We start from the raw sequence: 22,379 nt of genomic DNA on the forward strand, positions 1-22,379 counted from the left end.
AGTAGACGATATGAGACTGTGAGGATACGTTTTTTTGTGAAAACGTCTCTGAGTACGTTGTGCGTTTGCTGCTCTGTTCCATGTGCGCTGGTGTCCATAGGCTAACTGCTGTCAGGTCAGATTATGGTCAGGATTGATAGTGGCCTAGATAAACGCTTCTAAGTGTCCCTCATGTCAAATACTAAACAAACTATGCAAATGTAAGAGTTATGTAAGAACAGGTTCAGGGGAGTTCATATCGGAATTGTATGGGTTAATATGAGTGTGTTGGGAAGGCCACTAGAGGGCGCAAGGAGTGTTATTGGACTGAGGTGTGATTCCAGCTCCCACAGATGAATGCTATTGTTGTGTCCTTGGGTAAGACACTTAAACCTCCCCTTTTTCCCCAAATGTCTGCGTACACTGGTGTATGAATGTGTGTGTGTGTGAAATAAATGCCTTGAAGGTGGAAAAGCGCTGTATAAATATCTGACTATTTTCCGTTTACCATCTGATGACATTAAGAGGTGAGGATTGAGCAATTTGAGTTGGAGATGGGCTAAATATGTAGTAGTTTGTCATTTTTGGTAGAATACGTAAAACTATTTGAAATCAGAATGTATCACTTTGAGATATCTGAAATTGAATCACTTATTTATTTCAAGATCAATACCTAGTTTTTGAAAATTGCACTTGAAATTAAAACGTCGACACCAGATCTTTGAGTTAAGTTCTCCTTGCTCAAGATATAGGATGTGTTCACAGTTGCACATTCAATACATCCAATTACAGACTAAACCAGGACTAAAAAATAAACTAAACCTGGACTAGACCAGGGCCAAACAAGGGATAGAACAGGACCAAACTAAGTCTACATCAGGACTAAAATGGGCTCAATTTAGGTCCAGATAACAACAAGTGCACCCTTAGAGAAGAATCTCCAGGAACTTTGGGGTACCCTATATAGTGGATAATTATGTTTTAATAGTTTTCAACATCAAATTCAATCAAATAATTAAACCCTCTATGTAACGTTTTCTGATTGAGGTGTCCTGCACTTGCTTAACTCCATTAAGATGAAATGTCTCGCTCAAATGAGTATCATCACTATTGCGAATGGTGGACCCTCTACTAAAAAGTTACATAATGCATCTTTAAACTACTTAGATTAATATAGCTGTTATTCAAGTCATTTTAATGTAGAAATTCTTCTGAGGTAAATATGTTGAGATTATTGCATAAACCTCACTCTAGTTTTGCTGTGTTGTATTTTGCCTTCCTCCCACACAGCTCTCACACAGGCTAGTTTGACTCCTGCAGGCACCCGTAGTTCTGCTCTACCTGCTGCTGCCAGGATCAAGTTATGCAACAGGACTCTGGCTAAACCTGATGTGTCACTGTTTCATGTGGGTTTGAGCTATTACACACATATAAAGGTTTACAAGACAGGTGGGTAGATATGACTAGTCTGTTAAATACATAATTATTACATAATGTCTTTAAAGGGCCCATACTGCAGTATTTTCTGATCTATGTTATAATGTTATTTCCTCATCAAAAACAGACCTGGAGATGTGTTTTGTATCATTCAAAAGTTTAACACACAAACCCTGCATACTTAAGCTGGGTTCTTCTCTAAGACGGAAAACGCTCCATTTTGTGATGTCATGTGGCAATACAGGAAGTGCTCCAATGTGTTTTTAAACTCCATACAGGATGCGGGGTAGCTGTTAATATGAAAACTATTTGTAGACAGATTAATAATAAAGGATTACTCAAACATGAATGAAACAAAACACAACTCCAGGTATGTTTTTGGTGAGGTAACAGCATTATAACATGGCTTAAAGCTCACAAGAGTCAATTTTGCGTGATATAGTACCTTTAAATTACTAATAGCATGTACGTTGACTGAGCCTGCTTGGATTTCTACTTTGCATAAGATTTTTGCATTTAATTCATCATGACTGCATTTGTATTTTGTGGTGATAACAGTATAAGATAGTAATTTTGTTTTATTTTAACTATTTTTACTTTTTTTTAAACCATTTTAACCATATTATAGTTCTTTCCCCTCACAATGTTCTCGCCCAGAGTTGTATTTGAAGAGATTTTTGCATGTTTGAGCAATCTTTAACTGATTATTTTTGCTAATCACTCATATTTTCACAGTCCCCGGTACACGCCCACTGCCCTCTGTTTACTTTGTTGTCCAATTTTATATCCGTAATCTGTGATGCGCATAGAATTCAGCAGTATTAAGTAGTAATTTTGGCACAAATGAAAAAATTCTGTGGCTTGCTAGCGTGATGTGCAGCTATCCATACACCTCTTTGTAGTGATGACGTTTACAGTGACATCCGCTCCCACTGGGCACCCCAGTTGTCTAAAGAGGAAGTCAGCAAATTTGTTATTTTTACGAAGTCATTTTAGATCAATACTGTGATTTAAAATGGGCAAATGATAACATAATGATCCAGAGGTGTCATAGATTATAAATATAGAGCAGACACAAGCATATCTTCTTTAGGTGCACTGCGTAACTTTACTGGTCTACACCTGCTGAGATGTTACTACTTTTCCTGCAGTATTCCGCAGTATGGCATTAAACATGGCAAAGCAGTAACATCTTGATGGAGCAGGTGGTTAGTAGGCTACAAGATGATTGACATTTGTTTAGTTATAACGTCAAAATAATGCAGTTTTTAAAGTACTAGCACAATTGCAAACTTGTGTTAACCATTGCATCAAATATCTTAATGCTTGCACGATTTCCACAATGTGTTCATTATTTCTATGTAAATCTGAATTCTGCACAGTTCCCCTTCTCTTAGTAGAGATCTAATAGAGGTATAGGAGAGATACGCAGTAGCTTAGACCTTATACCCACGAGGGTGAAGACAGAAACAGCCAAAGCACCGGGGACAAAGCCTCACACAGCTCCAAAGAAAGCTCCAGAACTGGCTGTGTGCGGCTGGGATTAAGGGAACATCCCGTCTAATAAGTCAGCCTAAGAGAGAGTGATATGGAGGAGGGAGAGAGGGAGGATGGAGAAAGAGATGAAGGGAGGAGGGGAATGTGTGAGGTAGAGGTTTTATGTTATGCAATACAGACTTTTTGTCATTTATACCATGTTATAATCAGCGCTGAAGGCTGTTAGTCAATTAATTGGTCAATTTTATGTTGATTAGAAGAATTTATATTGGGAGCAAGTGCAGAAAAGAGAAGGTATGGAGTGAATTAGCCAAAGATATGGTGTTTTATTGTATTGTATGGAAGATTATTGTATTGTATGGAAGATTAAGCTCATGAGTTCAATCTCTCTTTATATAAATACTTAGTACTTTTCTCTGCATAAATAGCTGTTGTTGGTTGAACAATGTGAGACATAATACAAACAAATACAAATGCACAGAGCAGTAGATATGTTTGTTAATATGGATTACAGCACAGAATAAAAACAATGCAAAGTTGGGCAGTTCAACCTTGGTGCTGTCTTTGTGTCCTTGGGCAAGACATTTCACTCACCTTTATATATTGTCCCATACAAGGGCCTAACAATTGTGGAAAATATGTATTTATTCAGTTTAATATTTTTTTTATTCTTACAGTCATTTTGTCTTGCAGTATAAGCATGTTTGGATACAATGTCTGCTCTCAAAATATAGTTTTGCATTCATTAAAGGAGAAATTTTCGGTTTTCACCTACCCCCTTTCTCCGCCTACAGACCTGTATTTACTTGTGATTATTCAAAAAATGTCTGCCTCCAGATCATACATGTAGGGTTAAAAAAAAAGGAACAACCATTTTGTTTTCAATTAAAAATCAGGTTTTCAGTGTTACAGTTTACAAAAAAAGCTGTGTATGTATGTATGTTATATACAGTATACTTCAATACAAAATACACAAGAAAAGAAAGTTTTTTGTGTTTTTTTGTGGTTTTTTTTTATAATTACAGCGCTCATCTAGGATTTGCTGTTCATGCTCTAGATACATAAATCTCCCATTATTTACACAACATTTACTCTCCAGCTCTTATCTCATTAATGTCATCTGTATAACATTACCAAGTTCATATCTAGCGATGCGTTCAAGTGTGTTTGGTTTTCTGAATGTACACAAGAGACCGTAGGGCTCGATGAAGCGAGGGGGCTCTGTGTACATGTGTGGGGGAGGAGGGGGGCTCTGGGTGTGCAGGGGACCACCGGAGAGTCACTTCTTCTGCTCCACCACACACTGAACGCCTGCAGGAGCTCAGATTTACACATCTGTTTACATGAGCCTGTGTCATACATTCAGCTGTTCAGAGATTATCCAAACAATGCAACGTAATATAAAGCTGTGGTGCGGAACATTCAGATGAGGCCATGACCAATGAGTGACCTTTTATGATGAAACTACATCTTATGGGTCAGTTGATTTGGTAGGATTTGGTTACAGCTGCTAATGTATATACCACCATTGTGTCCTTAGGCAAGACACTTTACTTGCATTGTTCTCTTCTGTCCCGGTGTCTTTGAACGGAAGCCACATTGTAGCATTAGCTGTTAGCATCTGTTAGGATATTTACTTTGCATTATATCTTAGTTGTAAATGTGTGATGGGAGGTCAACTGAATATATTGAAAATAGCTGTTATTTTTAATACAATATTTGGGTAATAATAATAACAATAATAATAATACATTTTATTTGTTAGGCGCCTTTCAAGGCGCCTTTCAAGGCTCTCAAGGTCGCCGTACACATATACACACATACACAATACAAATAGAACAATGTAAAATGATTAAAAATACATTTAAAAACAAATATAGATTAAAAGACAGAGCAGTTATGGTCAGAGTGGTCAGGGTGAGGGTATGAACAGTACTGATTTTTCCATTGCCGTATTGGAAGAAAAATAACCTGATTGTGATGCTACAGGATATGCAGGAAAAAAGGAAAAAGGCCAAATTTAAGCTCAGAGGGGAAAGAAATAAAGAGGAGAGAGAGAGGAAGAGGAGGGAGCAGAGGAAGAGATAAATATAAGAGGGAGCAGAGGAGGGAGAAAAAGGAGGAAAGAAGAAAGAGATTAAGTGGAGAGAGAAAGGAGAGGAAGAAGAAGGAAAAGAGAAGAGAGAGGAAGAGTGCTAGAGGACTTGCTGCTTTGTTATGTTCTAATGGGATGTGTCAGAGCTGCACACAGAAAGGTCAGTGCTGAAGGCACGTGCACGCTCCTCTCACACGCGTACGCTCCTCACACGTGCACGCTCACAAACATGCACTTCTGAAGGCATAAGCCTGCTCCATTCACATGTGCTCGCTCCTCACACATAAAAGCATGCAACTCTGACACATGCACGCTCCTCTGACACGTGCACGCTCCTCTGACACATGCACACTCCTCTGACACATGCATGCTCCTCTGACAGGTGCACGCTTCTCTGACACATGCACGCTCCTCCGACAGGTGCACGCTCCTCTGAAAAGTGCACGCTCCTCTGACACATGCACGCTCCTCCAACACATGCACACTCCTGATATGTGCATACTTCTCTGAAATGCGCATTTCCTCTGAAACATACTCACTCCTCTGCCACATGCACACTCTTCTGACACGTGCATGAGCTCTCATTCATGTACTTCTTAAGACACATGCACTCTCCTCATGGGCACATACACACATCAGAGAGACAGCTCAGATTAAATTTATAATCATGATGTTGCGTGTCAGTTTTGCCTAATTTTTCTCTTGGTATTTTTTTGTTGACAGTCAAATTGCCATTTTGTGAGCTTCAAATAATTTTTGTTTTTCTGTCAAAATTTCTGCAATTATGGTATTTGTTCTGACTGGCTGACAGTAACGAGTAAATCATCTTTTGGTTGAGCATGGAGAGTAAAAAACAAAATATATAAAACATGTTAATACTGACACTGTGATCTAAGTATGTTATGTGTTAGCAGATAATACCTCATAGATCCTCTTTTCCTGAACTGTAAATCCCGCCCACCAAGAAGAGAGAACCAATAGGAAACAGTGAACATGAGTGACAGCTAAGGAATTAAGGAGCGGACTAAAACAGAAATGGGACACACCTTTTAGTGCACTGTTGGCTTCTGTCTCCCCACACCATCTAATAATACCTCCAGTGTCTGCAGGTCAAACTGAGTTAAAGCTTCTGTGTGCCTGAAATCCAAACATTCAAATGGACAGTGAAAGGTGACAAGAGCAGACAGCTCAGAGACAGGGACAAAATGGTCTTTAAATGTGTGTGTGTGTGTGTGTGTGTGTGTGTGTGTGTGTGTGTGGGGGTGTGTGGGGGTGTGTGGGGGGGGGGGGGGGTGCGCGCATGTGGGGGGGTGCGCGCATGTGCGTGTATGTGTGTGTGTCAGATGTGACAAGTCAGCGAATGTTTGATTGATTGTTACAGGGATTACAAATTGTTAGAGATTTTCTGGTAGAGAGTCCACCACCTGCTTTGTTTCCATGGAGATGTCAATGCTTTGCTAAAAATGGCAGTATGGCATTAACATCTATCTCCAGTGAGACAAGCAGTTGATGCCACCAGGCCATGTTACAAATCAGATCTGCGGAGAAGCGACCCCACTCACTGTAAGGATACCTGTTTTTGAAAGGTTTTTTGAGCAATGACATTATTCTTAACTAAATAAATCCAGTAAAGGTACGCACAATAGCATACAGTGGAATATATCAGGCCACACATTAACATCTTCATGAAAACAAGCATGCTCTAGAAATGTTACAGAGTGCACCTTTAAAGTGATCAGAGACATTTGGCTGTAATCAGGGCAGTGCTGTGTGATATCACCAACTACTGGAAAATGCAGTGGTCACAGGACACACCCATTTTGATATATTCTTGACTAGAAAACCACAAATTGGCCTAGTTTGCACTAAAATCACAACAATAGCAAAAAAACAAAAAAAAAAAAAAACAGATTTAGTGCTTAATACCTCTTTAAGTAGAGTTTGCTGAATTAAAAGTCATAAACATAATTTAAAATAATGTAAGAAATACTGTATTGAACTTATACCTGGTGTTAGGACTTTTAAGTGACATTTTCTTTTTTTTCTATATTGCAAGAAAATGTGTAATTTATACAGTAATAACATAAACCATATGAAAGATCAAACTGGGATTCAACATAAATGAGGCTCATAACAATAGGCGCTGGTTTGGATGTTGAGATGCATTTTATAGACACATTTTTACATGTATCTTGGTATAAGCTGTATATAATTTAGCCCAGTCAGTTTAGGGAAGTTAATATTAAATGAATGCTTTTCTGTCAGTCCTAAGACTAAATGGCCACATAGTTGGTTGTCATAGTGCCCATACCTTTAAGTGTAAGATCTAAATGAATTTTCACAGATGTATATTGTTGTAAAGAGACTTCTGAAATGTTACTTCATGTCCTTCACTGTATCCTATTGGAGCTTTCTGTGGAAGCCTGGGGCGATGTGAATATTTCACAGGAGCTTAGATCAATATTTCAGATCTGATCAAACTGCTCAGCTCATATTCACACAGCCCCAGTCTCACAGCATCCACTTTAACAGAATCCAGTGGCTGTCAACACTGGATATGTCCTGGAGTCATAGTGACATTGTGCTGTAATACATTTTTTGCATTTTTCAACAAATAGCAGAAGGTGGACCCTGCCAGAATAATATCATTGTTGTTGTTTATAATTTGAATACAATTGTATCATGATAATATTTTACCTTCATATTTTGCAGCAGTGGCTTGTGGGGGAAATATTCTAACCTGGATAATGCCAATGTGCAGCACTCTAAACTGAGTTCTACACATTTATCAATGGAATGACTCTTGAAAGAGATCAGAAATTGGTGGAACGTCATTAATGTCACTGGTGGAATTATCACAACAGTGGAACCAGAAAAAAAAAATCTAACTTTTATTACACCCAACTGAGAGAAAAGCACAGATATCTTCTATCCACAAAGTGCTTCACTCTGCACTTTAAATAGTCCATATTTTTGCTAAAATAGACTAAGTATGTCCATCAGTGTCACCTTTGGTTTTGGTTGGTTTGGGAGCTTCACGTTTGGCTCCGCCCAGACCACAGTGCTGCTCTGTGATTGGTCTGAACCACTGGTTAATCAGGTAATCACTGTCAGATGGATTGTCAAGAGTTTGTGAACTCACAAATTTCACAATTCATCTTGCTGTGCAAGTTAGGAATACTCCACATATATCTGTAGATAGTCTTGGTTGCACATTTGTATATTTTGCTTGTCTTGTGTCCTAAAGTGGACTTGACTGTGTTCGAAGCCGATGCTGCAATGTTTGTACCTAAGCACCAGATAACCTTAGTGTCCCTCCTGTTTACTGTAGATATGTTTTTATACTTTTTGGGTGAGTCTAATCCATGCAAATCCTGCCTCACAAGATGTAAGTCTGCATTTTTTACCCATCAGCAGAACTTTGAGCCAGTTTCTTTTCTGTAATTTGCCCTCACTGGCCACCGTGGCATTAAAGCTAATATGCAGCATGATAGAGGAGTAGATTGAAGATGAAAGTAATCTCTGACACTGAAATGCTGACCAAAATCTGAAAGTATGCTGTGGCTGCACTTGGACCAAAAAGGTGCCGAAAATGTTTGAGTAAGTATAGTAAGATATGGGTTTGGAAAAGTGACCATTGCAAGATAGGGGCAAATGCACCAACTCCCTGAGAGATAAATGTCTTCTTTTCATAAGGCCTTATTCCAAAGTTGTAGCCGCAGCTGTCCTGAAATGACATTGTTCCTTCCATATTTCCTTGGTGACATGATTAGACCAAGTTACAGATTCGTTTTGTGGAGAGGCAAGTACATTTTTAAGTGGATACTTTTTACTTTTACTTCACTAAATTTGAGAGCAGGTGTCTGTACTTTCAACTCAACTACATCATGAACAGGACTGAATGTGACAAGTATTTTTTATTATTGTTTGAGACCTGCAAAAAAGGCTGAGGGGTTTATTTTTAATATGTTCATACTTTACTACAAATAAACAAATAAAAACGGCCTGAACGAGATCAATTCTATTATTTCTGTTGAACAAAATTCAGCATAAATCTTTATCAAAATCACTACATTTGAAGTTTTATTAGATCTCAAAATCTGTACGAAACACTTGTACTTTTTACTCTTTAATCACATTTTTAAACAGGTTTTTTAATACTTTTACTTAAGTAGATTTTTTCATGTGATACTTTTACTTGAGTATTTTTTTGCTCCGGTATCTGTACTTTTACTTCAATAACAAAAGTGAGTACTTCTTTCACCACTGCTGTAAATGAATCTCCAAAATAGATCAGTCTAATTCCATACTGTGAAACATTTCAGGCAAAGCAATAACATCTAAATGAGACACGCTCCATCAGAAAAGCTCCATAATACACCTTTAAAAGACCACACGAACCATTGCCACTCTTATACTCCATATGGTGAGTTTGATTGTGTAGATATCTTTCCATGTTCACTGTGGTGACATTTTGATATTTCACTGCTTTATACATTTATGTGAGACAGTCACTTAAGTCCTAGGCGTTTGACATGTGATGGTCAGTGGCATTTGGTCCTAACAGTGATGTATACCCTGTCAGAATCCATGTTCTTTTGTGGACTTCATATTGTCCTCCTTTGTCCTCCTGTCTCGTCTCATCCCGTCTCGTTCTAAAGGACAGATTGGCCCTAAGCGTTGGACTACACACTTCGGTTTGCTTGGGATGGTACAGACAAGATTGAAAGTCCAAATCAAATGCCATGTTTCGTTATTTTAAGATAGCTTTGATTGAGGTACAAAGTGTGAATTTTAGGTGCATTCAGGCTGAGAAAGTGGATAATGTTGGAAAAAATTTTGCTTTCAATTATATTTCTGTCAGGCCTGTCACAATGATAAATTCTGAAGTGTGATTTATGGATCAATAAATGATAATACTGTCACACCCTAAGCACAATACAATACTCCAACGACACAATAACTCTATAGCAGGATCATGTTTATATTCTAAACAAAATAATAAAACTGCAATAATAAATAAAGTGTAATTAAGCTAAACTAATCACTTGGTAATTAGTTTGTTTACATAATGAATCATAGAAGTTATTTATTCAGCCTCAGCAGCTCAACTCTAATCGTAGAACAGGAAAAATAACAAAAAGTTCTGCACTAGTACAAAGAAAAAGTGCCCATGATAAATATTGACCCCCAAAAAAGTATTGCTTCATCTAACATGTATTGAGCGATAAGTCGATGTAGTAATTATCGTGACAGGCCTAGTTTCTGAAAGTTTTAGCTAATTTTGGCTCATTGGCTGAATCGACACATATTGAAGGTGAAATCAACTTCTTTGCATGTTATTATGAGATTCCCTGTTCAAAAACATAGTGACTTTGTGCATTCTCATTTCACATTACAATTTAACACGATATGGCATATGGCTGGCATGTCCAAACTGTGGCCCGGGTGCCAAATGCGGCCCTCAGACCAGTTTTTCTTGGCCCTCAAGCTCCCAGGTGAATTGGCCCATATTACCTTAAACAGTACTTTTTACTGTATCTTTCTGAAAATCTACTTTAAGAAGCATATCAAATATTTAATGTGTCCCACTGAGGATGTAAGCAAGAATAAAGGTCTAGTGGTTCAGTGTAACTTGTAATAATAACACAGATTTTTGGTGTTCAAGTATCAGTAACCAAGGAGGATTTGGGAAAAAGATCTATTTGTGATTTTTCAGACAAGCATTACGATTACAATTAGATTTAGAATTTATGTTTTAAAAATAGGATTCAGTTGAAAAGCTCTCATTTTAAACTTCCAGGAGAACTGAGAAAAAGACTGAACTATGAACCGACAAACCAATATAAGAATCACATTTCAGAACATGTTTGTACAGATCAAAACTACAGGCTTAGCAGTTTGTACGCCGAATAAGACGGTAAGACCACGCAGTATCTATTTACATAAGCGAGATCTGATCCTATACTTAGTTTCAACTTTCGTAATTGCAATTGTTAGCATGCTAGTTGTTGTTAGCATGCTACAAACAACTTCTAACCGTGCAGCAGTAGCTCAACTGGTAGAGAGTTAGTCCACTGACCCACAGGTTGTGCGGTGCGATTCTAGCGCCTACAGATGAATGCTGTTCTTGTGTCCTTGGGCAAGACACTTAAACCATCATACCCTAATGTATGAATGTGTGTGTGAATGGGTGATCACATTGAGAGCCTTGAAGGTGGAAAAGCGCTATATAAAAATGTGACCGTTTACCATTAGCATCACCGTTACAGTCTCTGAAAGTTGTGAAAAGCACTTATAAACTCATCATGGTGAGTATATAGGATGCTCGGAATGCATTAGGAGAATGACAAATGACTTTGGACCGCGCAAACGATTAAAAATGAGCTAGTTCTGTTTTTCTGTTAAGATAATACAAATCAAAATGTTGTAAATTATGCCAAAATGTCCTCAGCACATCAAATGCAACGTTTCATTAATACAGAGCTTATCCCTAATCATCAAACCCGGCTCATTCATATTCTTAATGACTTCCATGTTTGTTCATATCATATCATATTGGCTGAACTTCAGTCGGGACAGATTAATAGTTTAATACTGTAGCCTTTGAAGATATCTCATTTGGACCGTGTTGAGATGCGATAAACACTGGAATATTCTGATGCCGTGTTTAATGAGCGCAACAGCACGAGTCAATGGAACCGACTGTCGAGATGTTTTATACAGAGGAGTGCACTGGTGAGGCAGGAGGCAGGGAGGAAATGGTTTATTTAATATGGGAAATAAGCCTGATAAGATAGTCTATTTGAACTGCTAAATTATATGCTTGAAATAAACAATATCGGTATCTCTTGGGCTGCGTTCACAGTCAAAATTGTGGACCGCACTATCATAAAACGAGGACTAAATCTGGATCAAAGAGGACTATTTTTCATATCCTAACACCAAATACACATTTCAGTACATGGGAATTCTACAGTTCACCACATTCATGTAGTATTCCCCTTCGTATGGACTAAAGCTACTTCTGCTCCAACAAGTTTATTAGTGTACTCCTTTATTACCTACATGTTGCTACGTATTTACTAAAACTATCGAAAAAAATGTATTTACTTGTGATTAAGAACAAAACTAAATTGCCACAAACTATTTATGAAGGGACTGTCCCATTTGTTTTCTCAGTACAGAAGTATTAAGTAAAAAGTAAGAAGTGGTAGAAGCAGTACTTGGCTAGTACAAGTTGTAATATTGTTGGAAGTAGTAGTAGTAGTTATCCTAATTCTGGTAGTTGTAGCAGTTGTAATAGTAGTTGTAGAAGTAGAACTAGAACCTGTAGTAGTTTTTAGAAATGGTAGCTAGTAGATGCTGTTCTAGTTTTAGTTGCAGTAAAAGTAGTAAAACTTGTAGTAGTTTTTTTTTTTTTTATTATTATTATTCTAGTAGGTGTAGTAGTTGTTGTAATTGTAGTGGTTGCTAAAGTCGTAGTTGAAGTACTAGTTGTAATAGTAGTAGTAGTAGTAATAGTAGTTGCTGTTTTAGTTTTAGTTGTTACTTTAGTAGCAGTTGTAGACGCAGAAATAGAGCCTGTAGTAGTTGTTACTAGTGGCAGCTATACAAGGGGACGTAGTTGTAGTAGTAGTTGTTGTTCTAGTTTTAGTTGCAGTAGAAGTAGTAGAACTTGTAGTAGTTGTTATTCTAGTAGGCTAGTAGGTGTAGTAGTAGTAGTTGTTGTAATTGTAGTTGCTAAAGTTGTAGTTGAAGTACTAGTTGTAATAGTAGTAGTAGTAATGGTAGTGGTAGTGGTAGTAGTAGTAGTTATTCAACAAATTGAGATAAAACAAGGACTGGCCGGGCTTAAGTCTATTGGCTGGTCTTGTGGACAGAAGAATCGTCTTTATAAAATGAATAATACACGATTCCATACTGCACTACACTGACTACACTCATCTATATTGCATGTGTGAGGAGCTCTGTATATGTTCCTCTGTGCTGTGGGAGAGAGCAGCAGGATTTCAGCAGGATACGTTCAAAGAGGGATCTAATTCATGACTCTGAGGAAGGATCACAACTAGGAATCCAATACATACCCCCTTTTATAACAGGCCAGATTGACCTCCGCCCCCTAGACTAACGGCAGGTATATTTGTTATACCGGGACACATGAGCGATCAACACACTGTGATACATTGTCCATTTAAGCCTGACTATGCTTTTACTGTAGGGAGTATTATAACCTCTGATGATAAATACGCAGGGTTTGTGTGATAATAAGTGTGAATGAAACAAAACACAACTCCGGTTATGTTTTTGATGAGAAAATAACATTATAACATAGATAAAATAGCGTAATACATTTCAGACACGTCCTCAGTGTGGTGTATGTGTCTCCCATGGATGCTATCCCTGGGTGCTGACATTTTCTCAAAGTGCAATGTAGTTGTTTCCCATAGGTGCTATCTCTGGGTGCTAGCATGTACTCAACATAATGTGCGCGGACTTGACATGCCCTCGTTGGGTGCAGACATGTCCTCACAGTTTGCCACGTGCCTCCCTTAGGTTCTGTCCCTGGGTGCAGACATGTCCTCACAGTTTGTCGTGTGTCTCCCTAAGGTGCTGTCCCTGGGTGCAGATGTGTTACCTGAGTACAAGCTCCAGGCCCCTCGGATCCACAAATGGACGGTGCTGCACTACAGTCCGTTCAAAGCCGTGTGGGACTGGCTCATCCTGCTGCTGGTCATCTACACAGCCATCCTCACGCCCTACTCCGCAGCTTTTCTACTCAACGACCAGGTATGTCCTCATTAGAGTCCTATCCCGTCCCTGTACTAGTAACAGCTACTATGTTTACATGCGCAGAGAGCTCTGGGAGTGTGAAACAACCAAATTCAAATTATCTTTGCCCCAGAACCTGTCACATCACTCCCAGTCTACAGCAAGTCAAAAAAACAAATAGGCGCAAATCAGACGACTAATAGAATGGACTTCAGAGTGAATGAGCAGCAAGAGTTTCAGTGAGAGATCATCATTTTGGGTGGAGAAGGTGGTTTTGCTAACTAAACACAGGACACAAGCCTGCTGAGGTCTTCGTGATAGGGTACTCCGGTTTCCCCCATCAACCAGAGCCGCACTGTGGTTTTTGCAGAAGCCATGACAGAACAAAACTAAACAAACATGGCCTAGTTCAGTAGAAAAACAGACTATTTTGTTTGTGAAAAATGTCCAGATAGAAGCACTTTTTGCATTTGCAGATGGATAAGACACCAGTGCTTTTCTCTTAAATGGATTCAATTAAAGTTAGATTTTTTAACTTTTTCCACTATTATGACTCTTCGACCAATCAGCGTGAAGTATTTTTATGAATGCTCTAATCATTGGTTCCAAAAGTTTTCAGCGAGAGCCATCCCAGATTGATGTAGAACTCTATTCAGAGGGCAGCACATATCAATTTGACGATTGAAAGCATTGAAGGATGGTACAATAAAAGTGAACTTAACCTCCCAAGGCATGAAGAGCCTGATGGACCTGACAGGACAATCTGACTAATCATACCGCTTCTCACCCAGGGGAGAGAAACCTGTCACCAGGTTTCAGATAGACTCCGATAGTTCTGCAGTTTAGCCTTGAAAACACAAGTACATCGTCTTCATCTGACCAAAAAGAAATATTTGATTGCTGTTTTGAAAAAAGTCATGGTCACTATTGGATTGAGCTTTTACACTTACTTAAAGATACTTCTCCAGATCCAATCCAAAATACTCCCAGCCTGTGTGGATTCATGTGAACTGAAGTAGGCTGTATTACTCATTACTCTGTCAAAGTGACTCAGCAATTGTTTAGTAAAAAAAAAAGCAATCACCAACAAAAATGAAAACCTACTGCAAATGTGCGTTGTCTGGGTAACTGCACTTTTAAAATGTGTCATCTTTGTTTCAAATTACCAGCTGGTCATGACTTTGGGATGACATCAGCAGCAGTTTAGCAAGTACCAATAAAAGACAGAGCACTTCTATCTATAAACTACAAACAACATTTATAGGACATTACATAACACAAACCACCTAAGGGACTGTTCCATTTGTAGGCCAACACCCTTTTACACACATCATGCATTTCACTGAGTACAGAAGTAGTAAATAAGTAAGAAGTGGTAGTAACAGTAGTTTGCTAGTGCAAGTTCTAGTATTGTTGGCAATAGCAGTAGTAGCAATAGTTATAATAGTAGTTATTGTAATTCTGGTTGTTACTAATAGTAGTAGTAGTAGTAGTAGTAGTAGTAGTTGGAGGAGTAGTTGTAATAGTAGTTGTTGTAGTTGTAGGAGTAACAGTTGTAGTACCAGTAGTTGATCTAGCTTTAGTTGTAGTAGCTGTTATTCTAGTTGGCTTGTAGTTATAGTAGTGCTAGTTGTTGTAATTGTAGTAGTTGCTGCAGTTGTAGTAGAAGTACTAATTGTTGTAGCAGTTGTTATAGTTTTAGTAGTAGTAGTAGTAGTAGTAGTAGTAGTAGTAGTAGTAGTAGTAGTAGTAGTAGTAGTAGCAGTAGCAGTAGCAGTAGCAGTAGTAGCAGCAGCAGTTGTTGTTTTTTGTAGGCTAGCAGTTTTAGAAGTTGTTGTTGAAGTAATTGTATTTGAACTTATAGTATTAATTGCAATTGAAGTTTAGTCCAGTTTATTTGGCTAATATGCATTATACATACATTGTATATACACAGTAGTACATTTATACTTATATTTTCCTATTTCCACTGAACAGCATATGTTGCTAAATCCTGCCCTGAAGATGTTTTTTAGCTCCAAGCTCTTTTGAAGTTCCTCAGAGTGTATGCAAATCAAGTATAAAAAGTGCTACAGATAATCCCTCTGCCACACTATTTTTAGCCTGATGCTAAAGAGCACGTTGCTAACTCCCCCATGCTGGGCGCTCCCTGTGCTCTCTCTGTTTATGTGCAGGAGGAGCAGATCATGCAGAGCTGTGGGTACTCCTGCTCCCCTCTCAATGTGGTGGACCTCATCGTGGACATCATGTTCATCATTGACATCCTCATTAACTTCAGGTGGGTACTCACAAGCAAGGCACAACACTGATCTGTGCTTTTGGTTAAACTTAGGAACAATAATTATGTCACAGTTTTGCAATAATTTGCAAAATATATATAAGTATATTAAAGACGAAGTATTAAGAACATTTTTGTTTTTGGAGCTTTCTACCTTGTTATAATGTTGCTCAACAAAAACATGCCTGAAGAGGTTTTAGATGTCATCCATGCATGTTTGAGTAATCTAGCAATCTCTCCAGGGCCCTTTTCAAACCCTTCAGTATAAGCTCATGTTTCTTGTAAAAGGCTCAGCACACAACCCTACGTCACCCATGCTCCTGCACAACAATTCTTCATAGATATACAAAAGCATGCAAAACAATACACTGCAACTTCACAAACCTGATGCGATGTGCAGTAGTTTCATTAGCGGAGAGTAAAGAGAGGGGAGACTCCGCAAGCGTGCATGTAGCAGTAGCATGGTACCTAAACTGCACTCTGAAACATGTGAATAATTGGGATGTGAATAATTGGGATGCCAGGAATCAAGTACAGCAGCTTTCACGTCTGATTCCTAGCCACATGTGATATTTGATATGCCCAAATAACCTTTAATATGCAACAAAATTAACCTTTGAAAATTTATTTTTTAAAATCTGTCTGTGATTAAATGTTCAGTTATAGTTCCTGTAATATATACGGTGTGTTGTGCCTTCAGGACGACCTATGTGAACTCTAATGACGAGGTGGTGAGCCATCCCATAAAGATCGCTGTACACTACTTCAAAGGCTGGTTCCTCATAGACATGGTGGCTGCTATCCCCTTCGACCTGCTCATCTACCGCAATGGAGAGGAGGTACTACTATAAGTATTATAAGTACTGGGTAAATAACACAAAGGTGGGGAGGTACTACTATATTACTATGAAGTACTGAGTATATACTATAAAGCAGGTACTACCACAGATGAAATGTATACATACAAAGAGGTGTGATTACCACATGTACTATACAACATCCTGTACACAAAGGAGAAGAGGAACTGTCATGTGTATTATATGCACTGTGTAAATACTGCAACAGAAAGGAGCTACTAGCACAGGTACTGCTAGACTCTAGTGATTAAACACTGTTATGCAAACATACACACATACACACACACATACTAACACATGCATTATGTGTATAAACACTGTAAGTACTACCACATATACTTTATTTCTACATACTTATGTAAATGCTGCAACAGGGAGGATATACCACATTCTTGTACACATGTAAATACTGCAATGGAGAATACCTACTACTATGTGTACCGCATACTCATGTACACAACCTAATCTATACTACCATATACTCATGTACACCATCTATTTTGTGCATACTACACCATAATAAAATAATAAAAACCTGTAGCTTCTGAAAGTGATTTAGACCGAGGTCAGCATCATTATCATGTTGGTCGTAAGGTCTTCATTTAAAATGTGACTCTCTTGGACAATTTATTATCATTAAAATGGAAATTTCGGAATGAATTAGCTGGATATAAAAATACAAAGGGCACTTAGAAGGTTGGAAGTTGTGGCCAAAACCACTAAGATACTCCTCCCCATATAAAGTAATGTGATTGTAGTAGCTGCCAGTCTCACATCTGCACCTCACTGACACTGTGCACTTAGAGAGGACAAATGAAGTCTTTTAAAAACACATTATATTTAGTGAATAATACATCACGATCAGTAGTGGTGAGAGGATTCAAAATTAAAAGGTACATTTAATTGGTCCTTGTTGGGGTTTGAGTTAATGCAAGACAGATACATTTAATACACGCAATATCTTGGAACATTATATTTCTCAGTCCATGGATTAGTTCATCCACATGTCAATCAAATTGTCAAATTGTGGAGACAGGATACAGTTATAGAACATACATCTTTTTAAAGTAATGTGGAAGTTTGTGGTTTTGACTACCCAGGTAATAGTGTATAGGTTGTTCCTATATGAAACCACTCTGCCAACCTCAAAGATCAATACTTATTCTCCTGCCAAGACAGATTTGGTTTACTCTGTCCTAAATGTGAGAGAGGACATTTTCACAGCACAAAAACAATATTACTTCCAGTCTGGATGTGGCTGCATGGGTTCAGCGCCAGATGAGTGACCCAACAATAATGTGTAATGAGTGAGAATTACTGCTTCTGGAACAATGCAAGTCTTCTATTTGAGACATGAACCATGGGACCATTTATAGCACCGAGTACGACTAAACATTTACAAAAAAACACATTTATACCCCACACGATTACAACTATGATGCGTGGGTGCTTAAAATGGAACTAAACACTACATCTAAATTGCTAATAAACTGTGCATATGATGTACTGTATAATATTATCAAAAACTGAGTGTGTACTGCCTCCAGTGGCCAATGCAAGTTCAAGTAATATGTGATATCACGCAAGACTGCCTAATTAACGCCAGGTGTTTCTGCTTACAAACATTTGGCTGCAGGAGCTGATTGTAGTAAACCTAGTGAATGTGTCCTTTTGTGTGTCATTCCCACAGACGACGACTCTGATTGGTCTGCTGAAAACGGCCCGTCTGCTCCGATTGGTCCGTGTGGCCAGGAAGTTGGACCGATATTCAGAGTACGGAGCAGCCGTGCTGTTCCTGCTCATGTGCACCTTCGCCCTCATCGCCCACTGGCTCGCCTGCATCTGGTAACTATAGTAACAGGAGCATGTCATAGTGCACATAGCTACATTTATAAGACCAAATCAGATCACTGGAGTAATCAGATAACCCAGCATATTGATTTTTAGCATATGTTACCATACACAAAGGAATCTGGTCATCAAAAACACCAGAGGCCTGTAATACAAAGCTGGCAGAACATTTTCTAGATAAGTTTCTCTTACCTGCATGGACTAACCCAGACATGGTCACTACTGCGGGTTCGGTAGTGACCATTCAGATGTTCTTTTAAGTTTATTTTCAACTAGTTTTAGTCTAAAACATTATAATTATTACATGTCAAGTCAATATATAAGTGAAACAATAGGGGGCAGTCAAAGAAGTGTCACATTTGATACCAACTCTCTGGACTTTGTGGATCCTTCTTTCCCATAATGCCATGTAAAAAGCTCTGAGTGCACTACATCAGAGGGCACTATTTTGAACCTCATCGTCATTACATAGAGTGCACTGTGAATAGATTCTTCTGTTTTGTCTCGATGCACCCTCTACTCCAAATACAGCTCCTGGTTTCTATTTCAGACAGTCCTTATTATGCCGATGTAATATTCATATCTATTTTCATAATTATAGACCATTAAGTTTTAACCAAGAGGGCTTAAAATAGACATAAAAAAATAAAGGGAGAGTGAAAGAGTTGTTAGAGAAATGTATCCTTTCATCTTTTCCAGGTATGCCATTGGGAGTGTGGAGAGGAATGGTTCTATTGGCTGGCTCCACACACTGGGGGACCAACTCGGGAAGCACTACAATGGCTCTATTAAAGGTACTGCTCACTGCTCCACGGCAGTCTGACTGCAGATCTCCTCCCAGACATAGATATGCTCAGGGCGCTCAAACGTGCCCTCTGACCCTTTTCTGACACTTTTGTAACCCCTCTCTGACCACATGTGTCTGAATGTCCTCCAGGCTCTGGCCCCTCCATCAAAGACAAGTATGTGACGGCGCTGTACTTCACCTTCAGCAGTCTGACCAGCGTGGGCTTTGGAAACGTGTCCCCCAACACCAACTCTGAAAAGATCTTCTCCATATGTGTTATGCTCATCGGCTGTAAGTCTAACCACTAATTAATTGCTTACAGGAATGGGTTTTGGGTTTTATATGTATATGTTGCCTCATTAAAAACATACCTGGAGCTATAGCTTCATTAATCCTGTTGTTTAGAAGTTGTTTTGGTCTGAGCCTTAGAAATCACTCCGTTTCAATTTTTCCTGGATAGTTACATCTTATATACGCATCTGTAAGCCCATTCATATCTACACATTTATTTGACAGGGCAGACAAAGTTCATGTTTGAAGGATGAGCTAAGCTACTATTTTGCTGTTGCTAAATTCACTGTCTGTGGAGTGATTGACAGGGACCATAGAAAGCATGTTCAGACACAGCCATTGTCTCCTCACAGCGCCACACATGAGACTGGGCAGTTAGTGGGCAGAGCAGGGACACTGATGAGAGCTGACAGCGATGCAAAGGTCAGCAGTGTCCGACATGACAAGTGGACAAAAGGACAAAGCATGGAATGTCCTCTGGAGAGTGAAAACGCTAGTAATGGATCGGCTAAAAGAGCTCGTCTGAACGTGCAGATGGAGTAGAGAAAACACAATTGGAAATACAGTAGATTTATACTGTATAGCTATATCTATTTTGGGAGCTTTTAGTGTTAAAGTGGCTGTAAGTGATTTTTTTCAGGTAATAATGTAAAATATGTCTTAATATGCCTCATCCCTTAGTAGTAGTAGTCTGTAAAACGTGTGTAAAGGGCTTATAAACTCATCGTGGTGAATAATCAGGATGCTAGGATGTGTTAAGAAAGTGAAGAATAACTTTGGACCACTGCAAACCATTAAAATGAATGGTGAATCCGTTTTTCACATTTTCAAGACAGTACATTTCAGATACAGCAACTTAAATGTTATAACAATAGTGAATGTTCATACCAAGATCTGTTTCATTTTTGAATGTTTGAATAATAATAGTCCTGCTAAAATTTAGGCTCTAACTTTATAAACAGTCACCTATTAGTGTTAATGTTATTTGTTGGTAATCCGGGAGTGTATGTCTGAGTTTCTAAAATCCATCTTGACCAGACTCACATATATTTAAAGCATTTTATTGACCGATAATCAGGTTTAGTGCACTGTTGCTGTTGTTTGTTAGCATTACGGTGACAGCAAAACTCCGCAGTGGTCTCAGAGTCGTGAAAAGCGCTAATAAACCAAACTGGTGAATAATTTGGATGCTCAGAAAGCATAAGATAAGTGAGGAATAACTTTGGACCACTGCAAACTGTTTAAAATGAGCAAGTTTTGGTTTTGACAGACTAAAAATCCAGTACAGCGTCTTTAATAACCTCTACCTCTATTGCTCATCAGCGCTCATGTACGCCAGCATCTTCGGTAACGTGTCAGCCATCATCCAGCGTCTGTACTCGGGCACGGCACGGTACCACACACAGATGCTCCGAGTGCGCGAGTTTATCCGGTTCCACCAGATCCCCAACCCCCTGAGGCAGAGGCTGGAGGAATACTTCCAACACGCCTGGTCCTACACCAATGGGATCGACATGAACGCCGTGAGTATCCCAAAACTCTCGAGTCCTACCTGTATGCCCCGCCCCCATCCTTACCTGTGTGCCACGCCCCTGTCTCCATGGTGCCAAAGAGTGTGAGAGATACGCATTAGTACACACACAAAGGCTAGGTAGTAGGGATGTAACAATATTGGCTTGTCAAACTGTAAGGTCCTGGGTCTAAAGTTGTCTAGAGTTGTTTCAGTGTAGATGGTTGTATTAAAGATGCAGTGTGCCATTTTTTCTGGTGGAGGGACAGCCCCATAGACATGCTTTGCCCAGAATATTCCACAGTAAGGCATTAAACATCAATGGAAACACAATTGTCTTGTATTTCTAAGTTTAATGCCTGCGGAACACTTCAAGCAAAGCAATAGAGACATGTAGGTGACCCTGTCCCCAGAAAAGTTATGTAGTGCATCTTTAACAGCAGACATAGGTAGGTATAACTTGATTTTTTTTTTTTTAGAACTTTTATGAACATATGAAACCTGTAGGAGCAGTGAACGACCATAGTGTAGCGCCCAAGGACCCATCTTCCGGGGTTCAGGTGTAACAGGAGTAACCAGCTGAAGGATTTGTCTACTATGCATAGTTAAGGTTGAGTGAAGTCAGAGTAGGAAATGCAAATGCAAATGCAGATTCCACACAGAAAGGCCTGAGTATTAAACTAAGAACCTACTTGCTGTGTGGCAAATGTTGCACCCACTCAGCCACAACCATTCATTTCAGTTTAGCCAACATAAAAACATACAATTTCTCCAGTACCATTAGCTGCAGTGTGAGGTATAGCCTAGCGTACTTCTATATGGTTCCCTACTGAAGGTATCCGTGCATGTTGTTGAGCTTGCGTTGTGCGTTGCTAGGACGATCTGAAGCCACATCATGCTTGGTCATGGCCCAACCCCAACATGGAGAATAGGACTAATGTAAGTATGCCAAACACTGCGAAGAGTAGAGCAGGCGTTTGGGCGTGGACGTGCATGCATAGACCAGCCTTACTGATAGACAGTGA

At 39.0% G+C, this 22,379-nt stretch overlaps 1 protein-coding gene across 1 annotated transcript in view; it reads left to right on the forward strand.

Annotated features, from left to right (window-relative positions):
* Positions 1 to 22,379, forward strand: part of kcnh2b (potassium voltage-gated channel, subfamily H (eag-related), member 2b) — a 251,259-nt gene that overhangs the window by 220,804 nt on the left and 8,076 nt on the right. The window contains exons 7-13 of the mRNA XM_033985980.2: positions 13,619 to 13,798; positions 15,955 to 16,058; positions 16,759 to 16,897; positions 18,606 to 18,760; positions 19,466 to 19,560; positions 19,704 to 19,844; positions 21,168 to 21,367. Coding sequence (XP_033841871.1) covers positions 13,619 to 13,798; positions 15,955 to 16,058; positions 16,759 to 16,897; positions 18,606 to 18,760; positions 19,466 to 19,560; positions 19,704 to 19,844; positions 21,168 to 21,367 — 1,014 coding nt within the window. The remainder of the gene's footprint in view (positions 1 to 13,618; positions 13,799 to 15,954; positions 16,059 to 16,758; positions 16,898 to 18,605; positions 18,761 to 19,465; positions 19,561 to 19,703; positions 19,845 to 21,167; positions 21,368 to 22,379) is intronic.

This window comes from Periophthalmus magnuspinnatus, chromosome 20 (genome assembly GCF_009829125.3).
Source record: "Periophthalmus magnuspinnatus isolate fPerMag1 chromosome 20, fPerMag1.2.pri, whole genome shotgun sequence".
NCBI classification, from domain to species: Eukaryota; Metazoa; Chordata; class Actinopteri; order Gobiiformes; family Gobiidae; genus Periophthalmus; species Periophthalmus magnuspinnatus.